This window comes from Ciconia boyciana, chromosome 14 (genome assembly GCF_034638445.1).
Source record: "Ciconia boyciana chromosome 14, ASM3463844v1, whole genome shotgun sequence".
In the NCBI taxonomy this organism is placed as follows: domain Eukaryota; kingdom Metazoa; phylum Chordata; class Aves; order Ciconiiformes; family Ciconiidae; genus Ciconia; species Ciconia boyciana.
The window spans coordinates 14,181,900-14,202,731 of record NC_132947.1 but is presented as its reverse complement, the minus strand read 5'-3'; the positions used below and the strand labels follow the sequence as shown (position 1 = coordinate 14,202,731).

The 20,832-nt window shown below is 40.6% G+C and overlaps 1 protein-coding gene across 1 annotated transcript in view; it reads left to right on the top strand.

The window, feature by feature from the left end:
* The window catches only part of PTPRT (protein tyrosine phosphatase receptor type T), a 464,744-nt gene that overhangs the window by 304,922 nt on the left and 138,990 nt on the right, over positions 1–20,832 (top strand). Inside the window, exons 8-9 of the mRNA XM_072878971.1 lie at positions 6,491–6,787; positions 8,168–8,277. Coding sequence (XP_072735072.1) covers positions 6,491–6,787; positions 8,168–8,277 — 407 coding nt within the window. The remainder of the gene's footprint in view (positions 1–6,490; positions 6,788–8,167; positions 8,278–20,832) is intronic.

Below are 20,832 nucleotides of genomic sequence, written 5' to 3'. Positions count from 1 at the left end.
ATTTGCAACTGAAACAAAACCAGATCAATCAAAAAATGAAGAAAATGTGCTGTGAGCTGAAGTAAAATGATCGTGTTAACTGTTGCACATACTCCATTATCTCACTTATTTCATCTTTCTTTTATAATAGATTCATCTGTGTGGCAGGGCTCCTCCTTCTTCATTGCTCAGAGATTGCCATAAAATAGCCTATTTTAGTTCATCAGCCTTAATGACACCTATTTCTTTGTGTATGACTTAGGGTTTAGTTGATTGTGGGTATCTCAACAAACAGGTGGTTTGTTCTGTGGTGATTTTATTCTATCAGTCTCACTCCTTTTTTCCCTTTTCTCTGTTGCAAGTCTTCTCTCGGAACATGCCTTTCTGTATAATTGCCTGCTTTCAGCTTTGCCTGCACTGTCTTTGGACCAGTGATGATATATCTGAACTGGATTAAAAAAAAAAAAAAAAATTAGATCCAAATATTAGGGAGATGTTCTTTCTGCAGAAAAGGGCAAAGCCAAAGCACTTTTACAGTATTGAAAGACTGGTGAACTCTGTTTAATCAGTGTTTTTATCTGTCATGTCTGAAAAGGCATTTATACCACATTCAGGCTCGGAAGGCATTGAAATATGATGGGCAGCAGCTGCGCGAGTTGTGACGCTCAGCAAAGGAACTCTGTCACAGAAAGACATGCTGCACTTCAGGGATGGACAGAGTTGTCCGTCATTCTGAAATGTCCACGTATAGGACGTTGATACGTAAGGTGTTTATAGAACAACTCATCTGTCAGAATCTCTTCGGAGAGATGAACAGCACCCACTGTAGGGTTGGTTGTTTTATCCTGAACAGTCACACACACTTGAATTGTGCATTTAAGGCAAACCACTTGAATGCTTTTGCTCCGTTTATCTTGCTACATTTTTTGATAGTAGGTATGTTTCCCTAGACTTGTTTCAGCCTCTGAATATTTAAGGAGGAAGAGGAGGAATAGGGAATAAAGGCAAGATAGAGAAGGCTCCAGCCCTAATCTAATACCTGGAGTAAAATCATTGTCAGACAAATTACTGTTTGGTTTTCCTTCTGTAGAATAAGAGCAATGTCTTTGAAAAACACAAAGGAAACAGCCTAACTGCTGATTCACCATCATTAGGAGTTTTGTCACCGTTGCATGAAAAGTGGCCACTGTCTCAGTTTATTGTGGGAGTGAAATATTCTATGAAGTTCTCAACCATTCTGTGATACTACCAAATTTATATTTTGTAAATTAAAATGAATTTAAATATTTTCTGGGCTAGAGAGAGAGGTCATACCATGCTGGTAGTTAGGAGGACAGAAGTTTTGGTGGTCTTATCAACTACAAGTGCACCCAGTCTTCTCCTTGTCTCCTCCCAGTCTGCCTGGGAAGAAGGGGTGGGGACCTTACTGGGGTGCTCAGATGTTGGTTGGCCTGCTCTGGTTGGAGTGACTGGCTGACGACTCAGGTCTGGCTGTGTTGAGGGGCAGACAGGAATCACTCTCACCTGCTTTCCTTCTCTTTCTGTATCAGAAGACAGCAGGCCAGGACTCCCAGAAAGCACCTCTCACGCTCATTTTTCTTCCCTTTGTGCGTTCTCGGTCTCTGTTACCTACTGCTGGGAAACCGAATTTAATCAGCGGACACCTGTGCTGCTAATAAACTCTGCCTCCTGCTCTCCATAGGGTCAGGAGACATGGGCATGGGACCTCAGACAAGTATGGACATCTACTGCTCAATGTCAAGTCTTTACTGCCAGCAACAATTTCTTGCAATTAGGCTCCTGCAGCAGGTCGTTAACCTGGGGGCAAAAGCTGATTGTCTCTATTTAATTTCACTGCTCAACTTGAGCTTCATGTTCAAACCCCAGTGTTTCACCGTTGCTTCCTTTCCTCTCTGTTCTTCTCTTGATGGAGGGGTATGGAGCTGAGACAATTGTTATTAATAATCTAAATCAACCTTTGCCTTTCTACACCTCACCTTGAGCAAGAAGACTACAGTGAACAAAATGAGTTCTGTAACACTCAATAAGGAAAGAGCAAAACCAGCCATAAAAGTCAGCTTTTCTGTAAAATTGTGATAGCAGAAAATGCAGTCTCTGAACGTTGCAGGTCACTGTTGGGTCAAAACTGTCTGCTGACCTGGACTAAGGACTTGAGAGCACAGCTGAAGGATCACTGGGAGAGTTTGTTTCTGTTCGGGCCACTTGTACATCATGAATGTTTCAGAAGGGTTCCTGGCCTGCTAAGTGTTTGCATTACCAGAGTAAAGATAGGTATCCAAGTATCAGTGGGAGATAAAGTATTAAAAAATACTGTTCAGTCCTTGATTTTGATGTGAACTTTTGAAGTACAATTAATGGTTGATGTGGTTTAACCCCAGCTGACAACTAAGCCCCACCCAGCCGCTCGCTTACTCTGCCCTGGTGGGATGGGGGAGAGAATCGGAAGGGTAAAAGTGAGAAAACTCGTGGGTTGAGATAAAGACAGTTTAATAGGGAAAGCAAAGGCCATGCACACAAGCAAAGCAAGGAATTCATTCACTCCTTCCCGTGGGCAGGCAGGTGTTCAGCCATCTCCAGGACAGCAGGGCTCCATCGTGCATAATGGTTACTTGGGAAGACAAACGCCATCACTCTGAACATCCCCCCCTTCCTTCTTCTTCCCCCAGCTTTACATGCTGAGCATGACGCCATACGGTGTGGGATATCCCCTTGGGCAGCTGGGGTCAGCTGTCCCGGCTGTGTCCCCTCCCAGCTCCTTGTGCCCCCCCAGCCTCCTCGCTGGTGGGGTGGGGTGAGGAGCAGAAAAGGCCTTGACTGTGTGTCAGCACTGCTCAGCAGTGATGAAGACATCCCTGAATTATCAACACTGTTTTCAGCACAAATCCAAAACAAAGCCCCATACCAGCTACTATGGAAAAAATTAACTCTATCCCAGCCAAAACCAGCACAATAGGTCAACCAGAATGAAATAAAAATACAGCAGTGAAATCCCAGAGGCTGCAATTTTCTTTGCATGCGTTCAAGATTAGTTTTAATAGATTGGTGGCAGCTGTTTCATTGCTCCTGCCTCTTGAGAATTTCCTTTGGTTTTTTTACAAGGTCTCAGGACACTTAGAAGATTTTACTTTGGTTTATGCAGGTTACACTAATGTCATTTTATATATGATCTCTAAGTATTCAAATTGGGCCAATCTGTTTCTGTCTTGCTTTGGTAGGTATTTTTGTACAGCTGAAGTTGAGGTACATATTAGCAGCTTTTTTTGCACTAGCCAAGTGCAAGGTTAATAATTTTCAGGTTTTTTATGTGCTATTTAGAGGCTATAATTCCAATAATATAAAAATGGAGCAGTTTGTACAGTTTCAAATACTCACCGCTACTAGAGGACTGCAGATCAATTATAAACATTTTTAGTTTTCTTGTTTCTTTTGAGGGAAAATAAGTCATTACAACATAATGAAAAATGGGTGATGTTAGACAGTAGAGTCCCAGGGGTAGGTACTGCAGACCTTTTGAGATTGTATACTTAACAAAGCTAAAATGTGGAAGGAATTAAATGGAGAAGGTAGTAGGACCACTGTCCTTTAAAAACAACAGTACAAAATCTCATCCTTGAAAATAAGTTTCAATGGCTTACGCTGCAGAGGAAATCAGTGTGGCAACAGGAAAACATTTTCAAAATTACATAGTCTCAGTTTTCAGAAAAAGGAGATTGAAACTGAGAGAAGGGAGCCAGCAAGAATATAAAGGTTTCCAGGTCCAGCTTCTGTTTGTTGATTTAATTCCAGTTTGGTTTCTTCCTCTCTGAACCTAATTTAAGTAGTTTTTACTTACTTATTTATTCCACCTTTGGTCAAAAATCTAGAAGGCCATTAGCTGTCAAGTCTGCACCTGCTCTCAGAGACTCCTCAGGCTATGGGTATTTCTGAAACCGCATCCCCTTCCTGCTTTCACTATGAACTACAGCATCACGATCTCATTTTTTACTGAAAAATCTCACATTTTAGGATTATCAGCCTTGGGAGAATGTGGTATGTTCTGTGATTGTGCCGTGGGGTCTGGACTATGTTTGGAATCTGTATATTAGTTTCTCACTTTGTAACTCAAAGTCATCTGTGGTTAATAGGCCGGTTACTCTGTTGAAAAGATTGTGTTGAAAAACTAAAGAAAGGCCTCAGGATGTGTCTTGGATTATTTACAGTAAAATTTTGAGTAGAATTAGAAACTGGTTCATACAAGGCAGCTTCCAAGACTTACAGTTTTGGGTAGGAAAGGAAAGGGCAAATGTGAACGAGATGAGAAAGCAAGCTAAAAAATGCAGGTAATCCTCCATAGTCCAGGTTTTGGACATATGACTTGGTGAGGTGATGCTGAATCAGAGTTGTTCCTTACCCACTGATAAAGTCAGCACATCTGACATCAATAAACCAAACACCCTCTACTTAGCCATTCATTCCATAACATTGACTGACTTAAAGAAAAGAACTGTAATTTAAAAAAAACCCAGTATAGCGTTAACATGGAGGTTAATTGCCATCTTCAGCTGCATTGTTCTCTTGGCATGAACTGTTTTTGCCGTGTCTCAGCTGCATTTCTGGGTTGGGGTCTGAAGTTGATTACTTGGTGTAGTGGAAAGTTCAGAAGAACAAGCATCTGCATCTGCTTTTGGTTTTCTTTCCTGTCGATGCATCTTGGAGCGAGGCTTGTGCTTACCTTTACAGTTTCAGAGGCTGAAAGATTTCACAGAACTGTTCTTTTGTTCACCTTATTTATCTATACAATTCATCTACAGAAATGTTCTTTTCATGGGTTTATAGTAAAGGAATAATTATCACCTAAAGCTAAGTATGTATGTGTATATTTATGCATACAAACTTTCTAATTTCTAAATTATAATTTTTTGACACACACAGTACTAAAGAATCTCATTTAAGAGGTGTTTTCTGGATGCTAAGGGAATGACATGACTTATGTGGAATCCTAAACCAGTTGCTAGCTTTAGACCCCTGATCCTTTAATATCCATCGTATTTCAATAGTGTCTGCATGGGTGTGTATCTATGTAAAGATTCAGAATAGTGTTCATTTCAGAAGTAGCTATTTTCCCATTGCCATCCCTAGGGGTTTTTTAGAAGTAATATGGAATATGCTGGTGGTTATAGTGTATTTTCTGCTTATGCATGAGTAGATTGAAGTCAGTATGGCTGGTGGATGCTTTACTTCCAAGAATCACTAGAAGGGTTTTTCTCCACTTTAATTATCTTTCTAAGAAGTGTAACTAGTATTTGGGAGTCCTTGTGACTTTTTTTGTTTCTATGAAAATGTTCTGTTCCTTTCATAGGTTGAAATCGTGAGAGAACATGAGAAGTGGGTGGAACACTAAATTGTGCTATAAATCAAGAACCTCTGTGTGAAATTATGTATTTTCTAATTACCTTGCTTAGATATATATTGAGCAAAAAAGCAAACGAGCTACACAAGTTGAAGAAATGTCAGATAAACAAACTATGACACGTGTAGTATTATTACCACCTGACATATCTCAAATGCTGATTTTACTCACTCATCCTTCATTCTTTATATCTGCATGTCTAGCGGCGCATGCATTTATGTTTTATATAAAGGGCAGAGTCTGTAGTCAGAGCATTTGAGTTATGCTGTTAAAAATAAATTAAGGAACAGCAGGTGAAAATGATTCCTACACATGAATATTCAAACTGTACCTCAGTTAGATACTGTAGAAAGAATAAGAGCAATGACACTTTCGTGGGGCCAAGGTGTTGATATGATTTGAAATAAAAGTTTTATTGGCATGAGGTTGAGATGACTCAGAAAACTTACTCAAGGAGTGGCATGATCTGCTCTTGGGCCCCATTGCCAAAACATTCAAGACTTTAAAAAACTGAGGGGACAGTAGCACTGGGATGTTGGAAGTCTAACAGTCAGGCTCTTAATCTTGATTCTTACACTCTCGTGCTTTAGTCTCTGAGCAGAATGGGTTTAGGGTTGGCAGGAGGGTGTAGGGGCTACGTAGCTAAATTGAAAGCTTGAGTTCATTCCTACTCTGGCAGCCGTTTCCTATGTATTTGCATCACTTGAGGCAGGACTCACCAAGGTATTTAGGTACTTCGAGTAGACCATCAATTTTTTTTTTTTTTTTTTTGAGGAAGAATAAAGAAAGTGTGACACTCACACTACTTAAGTGATGGGAATCATGCTGCCATTGTTGAATTCAGTGAGGTTTCACAGGCATCAGGAGCATGACCACTGTTCAGGGCCCAATGACAGGGGATTTTCAGGGAAAATTCAGGAGCCAGAATACATCTGTGGAGCTGACATTAATTTCCCTATCACTTTTACATTGTAAAGACAAGAACATTCAGAACTGTGAAGTACTTAGATACTCTGGCAATATGGAAGGAAGCATATTAATGGATGACTGATTTCTTTTAATGTCAAATTTTTTCTTTCTTTTCCTTTGCTTGTTTCACAGATCCTGTCCATGGACCGCAAAATGTAGAAGTTGTTGATATTCGCTCCCGGCAGCTGACGTTGCAGTGGGAGCCCTTTGGTTATGCGGTGACCCGCTGCCACAGCTACAATCTCACAGTCCAGTACCAGTATGTGTTTAACCAGCAAAAATTTGAGGCAGAGGAACTCATCCAAACTTCTTCTCACTACACCTTGCGTGGTCTCCGGCCCTTCATGACCATCAGGTTGAGGTTAGCCCTCTCTAACCCGGAGGGTAAAATGGAAAGTGAGGAGTTGGTTGTGCAGACTGAGGAAGATGGTAAGTTACGTTGGGATTGCTTGCTTGCTTGCTTGTTTTTGGGGGGAAGACTAATATTGTCAAGTTGTAAATAACAACGTAACCCTCTGTCTCATGAGACTTATAAATGGCTTGTCCGGATGGTGTGTGCGTTATGCAAGTAAAACATTTGTAGGTGTAAATAATTTCCATTTCACAGCCATGTTCTTGAAAGGGCAGGGCTCCCTGAAGTGCTTGGAAATGACAAACGCCAGTCTGAGAGGTTACCGAACAGTGGTAGGTTTAATTCTATAGAAGTCATGTTCTGAACTACCCAGGACTCACAGAGCAGCTTCCTTTATCATATGGGCAAATGTAATCCTGGCATTTGTTGGTTTTTCTTGTGCCTTCACATCACTGTCCCAAAAAGAAGTATAATGTCTTCCTTTCCAGAGTGTATCTTATTCTTAATGCTGGTCTTCTGGACGCAGCATTATATATACATCTCGGAAGCTAAATTCATTTGGTGATAACTCTTCCGTTCTCGATACAAAAGAACTGTTTTCTGGAAGTACTGATGGACAGCTTTAAAGTGTTATTATCCCATCTAAGCTATTTCAGACCAAGGGCTCTCATAGACTACAAGCCTTCATTCTGTCTAATGTGTTAAAAAAGAAGCGTTCTTCCTCTGCTAGAGCTGTAAGGAGTTGCTGTCCTGAGTTTCTCTCAGCTGAAAGTGGCTCTCGCAGTCCAGTATATCATACGGGGGGACATAAGAGGGTGGCAGATCTTTCAGAAAAATGAACAGGGTTTTTATCAGACAGGTTTGGGAGTGCATTTAGTTAGTTATCTTCCACAGCATTAAAATTTTGCTTGAGTAGGTGGATTTTTTAGCTGGCCTTGTAGCCATAATGAAATATAAATCTTACATTGTTACTTTACTAAGGAAATCAATCTTTCATATTGATAAAGGTGTGCAGCCCAATAGCATCTTTATGCCAAGGTGCAATCTGGCTGTTTAGGTGGATAGAGCTTTGCTGTTGTGTGGGCGGAGAAGGACAGATTAAATTCCCTGCTGCTGCTGTGCTGTACTGGAATAAGGATGTACTGAAATTAGCTTCATATTTTCATGGATTCTGATTTTATTTATCACTTAGTAGTTAGATTAGTGTTTTCTTATTTGAACCAAAGGTTGAGAATAGGCCTTTCATATTGATAGTACCTTGGTATTGGTAATGCCTTGAGGGATTTTTTTGGTTTTGTTTGGTTTGGGTTTGTTTTTTGTTTTTTTTTTAACTTTTTTATTTTCAGCTCTGAGCTTCCTGTCTGATGGCCTTTTGGTGTCTTCTGATGTCTGTGCAACTGGAGGTGGTGGTAGCTTCTAACAGTTTTTTGGGGTTTGTTTTTTTTTCCCCCCTGTAGTTCCTGGATCTGTTCCCTTGGAATCCATCCAGGGAGGACCTTTTGAAGAGAAGATCTATGTTCAGTGGAAGCCTCCAAATGAGACAAATGGCATCATTACACTCTATGAGGTGAGGAGAACAGATTGTTGTCAAGGAATACATGCCGCAGGGCCCTTTTCATATGTGTTTAAGCCAATCCTGAGCTCTGAGATTTCAGCAGGTGCAAAAAGAAGCCTGATTAAAATAGATAGGAATCTTTAAGATAGTCTGCTGCCGTCACTGAAAAAATTTTCCAGTTCAAAAAAGAGAAAAGATTTCTTTACCAATATTTGTGGCAAAATGAGAGCCATATATTCTCCCATGTCTCAGGTGTTCAATTCCTGCCCTTTTTTCTTCTGCAGTGTCTCCAAGGTCTGTTTTCTTTCCTTTTTTTCTTGAGGTAAACTTCTGTTAGGTTTTATACCTAAATACTGCAACTAATTCCTCTCTGCCTCTCCGATAGTCATAACATTTCCTGGAAATCTCAGCAGAATATAGCCATTAAGTCTTACCTTATAGTGTTCTTATTGAATCTTTCAAAGATACATCTATCTAGCCCAACCACTTTCCCTGCCACCAAACAAAATATACAGCAGGTTATAGGATGATCGCTGACCATCCTATACTGGATGAAAAAAAAATTAAATGTGATTCTAGAGTGTATCAGAGGAGATGTTTCTTGTTAAGGTAAGGAAGCGTTACTGTTGTCATGTGCTTTTGGTGAGACTGTATCCATAATGTCATGTACACCCAAGTATGCAGAAAAGGAATATAAAAGGAGGACTGCTTTAGAGGATCGTGTGAAATGAGAGACAGCCCTACAAGAAAAGGTAAAGGCACTTTTATTAAAGAGCAGAAAGCCGTGCACCAGTGATGGCTGAGCATGTTTCAGTTTGAGTTCAGCATTTACCACAGTAAGATTAGAAAAAGTGAAAAAAAATTTTGTTTTTATGCTGGTGTAAAAATCCTCACTGTGGGCTTATGCAGCATGGTCTGATACAGAGCGGCAAGAACGACTTTTTTTGCTTTCTCTCTTGTGCTGGGTGAACGTACAAACTTGCTTTGCAAAAGGTATGGGTGCAAGAAGCAACTCTGCCATCACCAGTGAGGTTCTGCACCTCTCCTCTTCCCATCCAGCTTCTCAGTTTGGAACAGCATGTCTTATAACATGTCACTCCTAGATCTCCGTGCTAACACTGCCTGTCTCTAACACGGTGATGGTCAAATGGAAAAAAATCAATCAGGTTTAACATCAGTGAGCTCTTAACACTACAGCATGAGCAAGAGATGGCAACTTTCTCCTGGGCTTGAACGTAACTGCGCTTTTAGGTCATCTCTCCAGCTAGCTCACAAAGAGCAGATTGAATTTGATACGGCAAGACTAAATAAATGAATAGAAGTTCCTCTTGCTAATTTTGTGTCATTTCAGCCAGGAAATAATCCTTGACTAAGTAAGGAGTCATTTTTTGTTGGTCACTGTTGAGACACTTGTGGTAATCTGTGCAGGTTGCATACCACCTGTCTGTACTAGAATAGAACTAACTCTTGCAATTTCATGGTTTTTGAAGGTGTACTACAAGCTATCCTGTGTCTAAGGAATTATGCAATAAAGCTGTCTGTATTCTTAACGAATTAATCTGAATAGAATCAGTTACAAATTCATTATTTTTCTGGCAACAGAGGTGACCTATAATGGAACGCATTTAAAATAATCAAAGTCAAATGATGCAAAAATAACTCCTTTTAATTTTTAAAGAGGCAGTTTCCTACTAAAATATTGCCTTGGGCTCAGCTCATGGAAAGAACTTCAGCAATCTGAGTAGCTTTTCTGGCTGAGCAGCTGCATAGAGATACTTTAATGCCTCCAGGGTAGTGATGCATCATGACAGTGCCTTTGCCCCTCAAGTCATGTCACTGCTCGAGTCTCAGTGGAGGCACAAACAAATTTTTCTTTTCTGATAATGACTCTATGCATATTTGGCAGCTAAAGCCAAAGAGAAGTCAAGGTGAATTCAAACTCTTCCTCCTTTTCCTCCTCCCGCTCATCTCCAAAAGGATGAAAATCCAAGTGTTAAAACCCAGGAGAACCAGAGTGCCTGAAGGTTGTCATGAATGAAAATGTTTCCCTTTCCTCTCCCTTCTTACCTGTGAAAATTCATACAGAACATTCCCATTCTCCGTGGCACCCTGACACAAGTTCATCAGCTGGAGATAAAAATACAGATGAGCAGTTATACATAACCTGGAGAGATGGCCAGAGCATTCTCAGCATAGGTGTCAGGCTAAGTCTGTATCACAAGCAAATATGAGTGCCTGGTCCAAGTAAAAGGAGATCCTGGTTTTGAAATTGCTGAGTAGTAAAGTACAGTCTTTGCACAGAAACATCTCATCCTGCTACGTGCAATTGAAGTTTAATCTTCCTAAAAATACTGAGAAACACCCAGTATTGTCCAGGTAGTTGCATGTTTTGTATTGCTTGCTTAATCCCTAGCCAACTATAGATACTTAAACTTGCACCTTTGTCTCTACTGGTACTATTTTAAGATTTCATGCCATGTTGTCTAGGACCAAAGTAATTCCTCAGTAGTAATGACCTCCAAAGTGTTGTTTCAGACAGGGTTCAGCCATTTCTCAGTATCATCATGGCTTTACGCTGCTTTAACAGAGTTCAGCTGACCTATTGGTTAAAGAGGAAGAAAAAGCTAGTGGTTAGTCTCTGATAGGTTTTCAGTTCTTTCAGATACCTGTGGCCTACTGTACTGATCCAGGTAGAAGCAGAAGGCTTTAATGACAAGAGATGAAAACAGGTCAAACTATGAACTTGTGCAGCGCTGCTCTAATGAGGTCTCTGTAGGGAGCCCGGCTCCTGAAGCCCAGCACCAGCAGTGCTGCCCCGTCCCCAGGAGGAGCCAGGGGGCTCAGTGGTGTGCTGGCAAATTTGCAGCCGTCTAGAAACACTGCAGTTGGGTCACTGTCATTAGGGAGAAACAAACCCAAGAACCTACCAACATTTATTAACGACAAATTCCTTGCAAAGTATAGGCCCAGAAATAGCACTTTATGAATTTGAGCTAGTGGTGTCAAGTTCTGCATTACACCTGGAAGTAACTGGCTAGATTCACACGTAGATATCGTGCAAGTGATGGTCTCTCAAACTCCCTTGGGCGCAAACCCTACTAATAAAAACAAATAAAACCCCCTCCTCCTAAGTAATAGTTCCCTCCTTACCATCACCTTCAAGATCTGATTCATTGTATCTGGATACTGTATTTTCTCTCTAGTTCTGTTAAAAAACTTTGTTTGTAATCTTCTAAAATTCTTCCAAATAAACACACCATCTATTCTACTTACATCGTACTTGCTTTTCCTTGGGACAGATTTTCTTCTTGGATCCTTAATCGTTCTTGCGGTTCCCTGCCAGGCAGACTTCCATATCACACAAATTGCCGTTGCAGCTTGCACGCGCACTGCGTACATGCCAACTGGGCTGCAATTCAGCAGCGCAACCTTCAGCAAGTCATTTGGCAGCCAGAATCACTAATTTTGTAACGACTGAATACTTCTAAAGAGCCTAAACAAAATGGAAGGACCTTAATGAACCTTTTTGACTTATGCAAGTCTCTTCTGATTGATACTTATCCTTCAAAATGCTATTGTAGTCTTTTAACAAAGGCGGCAATAACCTTGCATTTAAAACTGATTTAAAACCCCCCTGCCTTCAGTTGGAGAATTAATTGTTTCACTGGGTACAGCCACAGCTGGATTTTTAAACAAAGGAACCTTCCAGATCCCCAAATCAGTATGTAATTGCAGTCTGTTTCTAGGGAGCAGAAACCTCTTGTTCAAGGGAACTTGGAAAGCTCCAGGAATTGCAAGTCAGTTAATCAGTATGCTGAAAAGATGAGGATATGAGCTGTGTAGAAAGCGAGTGACGGAACCGTTCATTCTGGGGGTGTTAGGGGAGCACAGCAAAGCAGTTAATAACACGAGCATATGCTGAGTTAGTAGGTGTCAGTTGATCTGTCCAGTCAAGAAAGCCATTAGGGAGATGCATAGGCTGCTGTTGCGAGTAAGCCGTGCAACGGAGGTAATGCTTGAGAGCTCTAGCTATAGTCAAGTCCCCAGGTAGCTTCACGGTGTGCAGGTACTTACATGAGACAAGTAGATCAGTCTGCATTCAGAAACACAGCTAAACAGTGATAGTGGATTGTGCTGGTACGTTGGTTTGGGTGGAATGCTCTACAGAGATGTTTTTGCATGTGACATTCATGAAAGAGGCGTTATTACAGCTGTCTCTTGCAGCGAGCTGTGAGTGGCAGAATCTAATAATATTGTAGTAAGTCCTGTCCCCCCTTCAGTCTCCTGGCAGACTGAAAGCACCACAACTTGTTGAATTTTTTTTTTAACCAGTCCTGAAAAGCTGCTATGCTTTAAAATCCCTAATAATCAAATGCTGCTTATTATGGTTAAACCATGTGGGAGTTCAGCTTCAAGGCCTTTGTGTACAAAGACATGCAACAAAGATTTTATTTATTTATTTATTTATTTATTTATTTATCCTAAGTGTGTGTAAAGTCAAACCACCATCAAACAGCAGAAAGACCTATGCTGTCACTGGACTGCAGGAACAAGCAATCTAATTTAAGGCCACGGCCCAGCTTTGGCACTTAAATTCTGCTTTTAGATGACATGAGGTTGTCTCAAGCGTTTGTTCCATAATCCAAATTGAAGTGCTTCAGATACATGTGTGGACCCAGATATTTTGTGCAAACTTGCATTTAATCTTGAAAACGTGAAGAAACAAAACTTACTTATGTCTGCGTTTCGCTGTTCATTTGGGCAGCTGAAAGCTTACAGGTGCACTCAGTAAGTGATGGTGGCTTTTGCCTTTGTAAATACATTTTCCGTGTATAATCTGTTTCTCAGAATTGTCAGTTTTTAGAATATTTCACCCTTAAAGAGGAAGAAGAAAAAAAAACCACTTGGCATTCCTGTCTAAAATATTTGTCACATTACTTGGGGGAAAGCATTGTTACAAGGTATTACAATCCTAGAAGCATTTAAAGGGTGGCTACAGTATATTCAGCTCCTTGGCTGGAAAAATGAGTCAGACTGTTGAAGTCCTTTCAATGAGCCATGCCTAAAGGCAATATTTAAACAGCAAGCTGTCTTTTTAAACATTGTCAGGTGTAGTCTTGTAATCACTTCTGTTCTCATCTTTACGATTATTAAGTCCCATGTGGGTTGCACATGGGTCTTGGGAAAAATAAGGATGCATTTGCAGCTTCTAACTGGCTAGTTTTCTCAGTCACTGTTTCTGAAATGCTGTAAATCTCTATTTAGATGCCAGGAATAATAATACAAGAGCCTTTCATACACAATTTCAGCTCTTTAATGGGATGCTTGGAGCCTAGTTCCTCTAATCCCAGTGGATTTGAGTTTAAATTGCACTTCAGAGGTTACAGATCCTCTTAGTTGCCATGTAAAATTGCAGTCTGCCCTTCATCATCTCTCCAGTTGCCAATATGCCATTTCTTCTTGATCACTTCACCCGCTTTTTCTCTGCAGGAGAGGTCGTTACACGGAAACTGCCTCTTAGAGGGTCATGCGTAAGGTCAATATTTGTGGGATGCACTGCCTGCATTTACAATAGGGTGGAAACAAATTTCTTCCACCTTTGACCCCTGAAGGTGCATACTTATTATAACACGAAGCATGATTATCTGGCATGATAGCTATCCACTGCATGGATATGCATGCATTTCTATTCATAGCCCTTTTTTAAGCTATTCATGAAACCTGACATTTTTAGGATAAAATCTTCCCTGCTAAAAGGTGTAGCAAAAAAAAGTTCCCTGGAAAAGCTTGAAAGTGTTGGGAACTCAACTTGGCTTAGTCATTTGTTTGTTTATTTAAAGGCTTTTTTTGGTTAAGAAGAGTGAAAGATGGCTCCCACAAGAAGGAAAGCAACAACCACAAAATCTTGCAACCAATTTATATAAAGCTCTACAGTCGAAATAGTAGAAAGATGACAATTCTTGGAAATTGCCTTCAGTGAGAAGTGGCTTTGAATGTTCCCATGAAAATCAATCACGCTACAGCTTCTCAATTGCATTCTGTGGATGCACGATACTCCTGGGACAAAGCTTTCTCACTTAAGCTCACTAAGTGTGCACTGAAGGAAGTCCATGCTACACACAGCTGGCTGCTGCATTTAGCTGAACATTAAGAGAACATTAAGGATACACTGTTAAGTGCTCAAAACCCAGGAAATGATCAATTAAGGATTGTATATTTGGCCGTAGCTTCATCACTCTTCTGTACGGGCATTTGACAATGCAGTCTTCGTGCAATTGGATATTACCCTCTGTTCATCTGCAGCACTAATGTTGTTTTCCTTTGACACCGGATTTATACGGTGTCTTGTACTGCAGTATATTGTTTGTCCAGAGTCCATGAAAGTCAATTACACAAAGAATAAGTGTTTTACTGCATCTCCACTAAGTTGAATTGGAATTCTTTAATAATCTAAACTAGCAACAAAACTGCGCGGCCACATATAATCTGTTTAAGTTTGAAACTCTGTCAGCTCTGTAGTAGGCTGCGTCATCCTCTCAGTTACATGTAAGGAAAGCTGTGCATATATACCCAGCTAAATTAGTTCTGTAGGTAACGGCTTTTTGCGCAGAATTGCATTGGAAGAGGGCTGGGCTGGCGGAAGAGAAATTGTTTATTATATGGTTGCTGACTGTAGTATTTACTGAGCACTTGGTGGACAGGTTGGTTAGACGCTGCCAATGTTCCAGACCCCACTTAGTCAGGATTCAGGCCAGAATTTGGAAAATGAATGGTGCTGATTGCACTGATTTATTATCTTTTTTTTTTTTAGCAATTGAGAAGGGCTATAAATCTGAGCATTGCTCGCTTTGTTAGAAGGTTGGGATGCCATGTCAGCCACAGACCCTGTTGTTCTGTTTCTGGACAAGGCAGGGAGACAGCTTCCTGGTGAAATTTGAGGAGCACAAGGTCACAAGAAATGTCTTTTCTTTCAGCCAGCAGAATCCCACAGAAAGCCCTTTTTCCCCCTCCATGCTGTTTAATAAAGTAATGTGGCTTATAAGCTCCCTGTCAGCCCTGTCATTCTAGTACATGCTTGAGTGACCCCTCTGCCATACACAGGGCATTTAAGGTGGCTTCTCTGATGCTGCAAGGAAAACCTAATTTACCTGTGCACAATAATATAGAAGCCAACATGTGCGGCTGCTGTTCTGGTGAAACACGATGGCTTTCCTTCCCCTGTCACGTTTGGAAACATAAAATGCCGTGGCAGAACTGAAGTCTGTTGGAGCTGTGTTAATTTAAAGCTGATGTGGGGGATAATAGGAATGAGGCTCTGCTCTGTCTGTCGGGTTCTTCCTTGGGCACGGACGCTGCTGCTGTTCACGCTCCGTACACGTAAGGAGGGCAGCAGCAGGGAGGATGGACCAGATGCAGGCTGGCTGTTTGCTCGGGTGCTAAACCCTGCTGAACAGAGCCTGCTGTATCTTTGTTGCTATTGTTTCTCTCCAGCCTGTCCCAATTAGTTTAATACAGCCTTAAACTTAGGAAATATTTAAATGATTTCCTAATTAGGGATACTTTTCTGAATAAACACCTTAAAGAGCTTTTGAACAAACTTCTTCAAATTATATAGGATTCTTAATTGTGCGCTTCTGCCTCACTGTTACTTGCAAGATATACTTAACTCAGAAGCATTTGTTAATGATGCTGTTTGAAATCCTATGGTTTCCAGTAACATCTTGATGAGAAAATGAGAGGGTTTTTTGAGATACTCAGATGTGTCAGGGTATTTTTTAAATGTATGACAACCTCCAGGTAAATAGTATACTTGTGTTATAAATAGTATGAATAAACTGTTTAAAAAAATTGCTTGATCAAGCTTTCCAGAAATAAAAGCATAATACGGTCCCTTGAGCACAACAATTTCTTTGATTACCTTTTTATTGTTCTTTTGAAGCCAATAGACTTGCAGCAATATAAATCCAATGCAAATGAGAAAAGAGATTTGGCTACAACATAACTTTTTTTTTTTTTTCCAAGGGCAGGAACTGAATTATTTTAGTGTGCATGTTGGACTCTTTCTAAGCCAAACTAAGTGATAAGAACTGAAAAAAAAAAAAAAAACAAAACTTATTCTTTCTTATAGCAAAGTTCAAATTAAAAAAAAAATCCTTTTGTAGATATGTGAACATCTTGTCTTTCTGCCTTCCAATGCTTTCTTTCCTTTCTAGAAAAAACACAGTTTTGGTCTCTTCTTCTTTCAGACATGCTTTTTATTGCTCATCCAGGAAAACAGTTGATTCTTGATCCCATTTCTTCCATCTAATCTTTCCAAGTGCCAGTGTACCTGTGCAGTTATGGTAATATAGGTAAAGCACTTTAACAATTCCCTATTCAGATCTTACAATATCTTGCTTACCAAAATGTAGTAGTTAAACTAAGTTGAAAGCAAACTACAGATACATGTTTGTGCTTCCTTCCTAAATGGTTATTTCCCTTTCATCTTAAGTATTGCTTACTTTAGCAAATAGATAGGACTGAAAAATTCAGAAGTGATGACTTTATCTTGTTAATTGGTGCAACTGAGGAACTGTGTAAAAGAGGAAAAGCCAGTCCAGGTGATCTTCTCATCACCTTCAAAAGGAGGAGATGCCAGTATTATGGTTCCTTTTGGGAAACTAATCTTATTGCTGTCCTTCATGCGAGTGTATTAGACCCAGTCTTTAACTGTGATCCTACTATCCGGTGCACAGGAGGCATTTGGGCTTGGGTTTAGTTTCCTGTGCCCTATGCTCACTACCGATCTCTGTCACTTTGAGTCCCTTGCCGCCTCTTTTGCCTTCTCTTTTTGCCCTCCCTGTTTGTTACAGTTTTTTCCTGATTTCTGTTCTCCCTGCAGTCCAGGTGGTATTGCTGACAGCAAGGGTGGGACAGCTTTCAGAAGGATGCTGGCAGCTGCTAGGTTTTAGCACAGGAAGAATGACTTGCTCTTCCTTTTGTTTCTAATTCAACCGATTTGTCTGAAATTGTGAAAAGCGACTTAGGGTGAGGCAGACACTTGACTTGGAAAATAAGCAGAAATTGATAGTTTAAGTGACTAAAAATATGTGGTCTTACAATTATCAGCTACAATAATAGCTAGGACTGGTATTTTATCTATAAATGTGGCAAAATCATTTTATACGTACGTGGGTCTTGCTTCTGTTACTTCATGGTGCATAGCAAACAGAGCAGCTGTAAGTGATGTTGTTAGTACTCCATTGCGTTGGCTTGGGTTTTTGTTCATTGCCCACAGCTTTCGCTACGCCCAGTGTAGCATGGCAAACCAGCTATGAGATATATTAAGCAGCCCTTTCAGCATCAAGAACTAACTGGGGAACAAGTATGGAGATTGAATAACCGCCTCAATGCTGCAGTCCTATCAAAGCAATTTCTATAGTTGTCATTTTCTGCTATTAAACTGAACAATGAGGCTCTCCAATAAAATCATATGAAATAACATCTCATTAAAAACTCTCCTTAATATATAGCATGCTAATTAATGTCAGTGGGGTGCAAGCTTGAATGGCAGAATAGACTATAATGTTTAGAAAGTAGGTAAAATAAAAGAAGATATTTTATCATTAATGACCTTTTAGTAAACCTAATGAAATCCTTAATGGCCTGAATACATTACTGAGGCGCTCCCAATTGCTTTGTTACCTACTCCATTCCTCCTCCCTTTCTCATAGACATTAAACTTGGTTTTATTTATAGAAAAACAAAAGCAATAAAGTCCCAAGGAAATATGAACAGGAAGGAGTCTGAGCAAGAAGGAGAGTGGGTGAGACTTCTCAGCCCTACTATCCCTGTTCCTCACCAAGAGAAAGGCTGGGCATAGGACCATGTTATATCCTGTCTTGTATATGTGTCGTCTGTGTTTGTATTCAGGTCTAACTGAGTCCGTGTTTGTGTGACTCTCAGTAATAGGCTAGGGAGCAAATGGGCCTCCCTTATTCACAGGGTCTCCCTCGGTTAACTTCCATATTCATTCCTAGAGCTGCGCTATGGCTTTTTTTACTGTTACCAACCATGTGCTTGTGCTGTGACTAAATTAAAGGACTTTATTCTTCAGCGCTTTTAGTCTTTCACATGTTGCCAGCCTTAAATATAACTTGCAAAAATGCTGTTTAGCTCTCCCTTAACCTTCTCCCAAAAGAAGTAGTACAAGAATGGAAAAATGAAAGGCCTTTGCTTCCTTCCATTTCTGGATGAAATTTAGTGGGCTGGGGAGGGATGTAAGTAGCAATAATTGCCTGGCTTAAACTGAGTTTTAAGATGGAAAATGTGCCCAGTCATCTGGTCACAAAATACATTCTTTAGTTCTGAAGTCCAACACTGGAGAAGGATTGTTCACTAACCTGTACACTAACTCTTTCCTGTTCATTAGAAGATAACTTTCTTCAAATTATTCCTTTTGTGTAACACTTGGTGCAATTAACTTTAGTCTTGTACCCCAAATGTCTGAAACTTCCTGATAAGATTGAAACTAATGTCCATCCCAGCTGCAGTCCAAAGTCACCTGCAGTAGTAATTGTTCCAAAGAAGCACAGGCAGTTGGCGAGTCTTAGAAAAAAGAGCCCATGGCTTGCTGTGTAATCATGTTTCAATCAGCTTTATAGAACCATGAAATTGATTGTCCCCCTGACGTACCGTACGCTTTGGAGCAGATACTGTGCTAGGCAAGTTAATTCCTTATTTGGCTTCAAGCACACAAAAGAAGAGAGCTTTTTGCTTTCCCTCCCATTCTCACAAACCAAGGAGGAAGGGAGCACAAATCACCTTGAAATCAGAATTTGAGAGCATAGCAGCATTAGCCAGCCCTGTTTTGTTTTCCTAATCATCCAGCGAAAAGCATGGTGATTTAGGCAAAAGATGCCCAGGCTGTTGGCTGCATAGGAGGGAGCTTGGATGAATGACAAAACCAGTGGTGGTGATGACCAGTTAATCAAAGAGCTATAGGAATTGTAAAAGTCTGACAAAGGAGAGCTGAGCGAGTGTCTGGTTAATGTGGTGTCCTCTTTGATATTGGAGTCGGCTTCTCTCTTCTTCTGGAGCTGAAAGAAAGGGGATGCTGTGAAGATACAGTCTTGAGGCAATGAAGAGTATTCCTCTTCAGACACCTGCAAAGAAGGTCTGGCCCCGTCTTCATAGAATTTAATTCCTGTTTCAAACTCCCTCATTTCAGGAATATTTTCGTCTTTCAACAGAAGTGAAACTCCATTCAAAATAAATCCAAAATCAACCCACCAGTGAAAATTCTAGGAGCTCCTTCTTCACCTGAGTCTCGTCCCTGGAAGATTTAACATCTCCAACATTTTTGTATTTTGTGTTGAAATGTTCGCAATTCAGGGTCACTCTTCAGTCTGAAATGCTGCTTCTGCTGGAAGTGGTTCATGACTCCCTGAGCTTTCATGGGCTAACTCTAAAGTTCTCAAGAAGGAATCAAGAAAAGCAAGGCTGTTGCTATCATCCTCAAAATGCTCCTACAAGGCCCATATCTTGGATAGAAACTCTGAGGGAGGACACAAACTAGCAAATATATAATAAAAATAATAAAAAAAGGACAACAAAACAAAAAACCCTGCTGAAACAGCAAAAGGTGCTTCTATCCAGATTTATGTCGTCTTTTAGAATGAACGATCTTTCTCTAAGGCTCACTTTGGTGGCTTTTCCAGAGTCTGGAATGTGGTCCCCCAAACTGCGGGGCAAGTTGAGGCCTTTGCTGCTCCATGAGCCCCTGCCCAGGCCTGCCCCCACGTGTGCGTGGCGGCTGCTCCCGCCTGCAGCCCCCAGCTCCCCTGTGGCTGGAATACGGCCGCAGAGCAACGCCATGCCCTGGGGGTTTCTTGTTTGGTTTGTTTTCTTCTGCACAGACCACAAGGGGCTTGTGGCTGCAGAATAATTATTAGTTTGTTTATTGGAGAAGAGAAATAGGAACACAAGTCACGCACGCAGGACTCCCGCGTATTACTGTCTAGGATGTTTTTCCTTTCAGTGCTTGATAAGGTTCTTTTTTCCACTGAGCCGAAAGGTTTTTCTGAGCTATTTAACTTTATCTGTCTCTGTGACAGTGTTAAACTTGTATTCAATTTAGAGGAAAACAAAATAATGCGTATACAGCATTATTAACTTGCCATTTTCTTATTTAGGACACAGACAAATTAGAAATTATTCAGGTTATCCAGACAAAAGTTACACCCTCACCTAGCTCTCATCCTTATTAAGGATGAACTTTGTGAACCCATCCATGCTGCTGCTGAGCAAACAGTGCTGCTTGGCAGATGTAACACAATCCTTTTCCTGGATACTGTAATCTTTCTCTCTCATTATATTTTATAAAATCTGTCTTGTCATGCTCCGCATTCCAGAAACATTCTCTCTTCTTTCCAAAGTTCTCTATACAGTAGACCAGATTTCCAGCTAAATAAAGCCACGGCTCCAGCTTTCAGAGGAGTGCCAGCAAGAGACAAGTCTGTTGCTCAACTGACACTGAAGTTCGAACAACCTTGGCTTGGGCAGGAGTAATGAGACACAGCCCTGGGC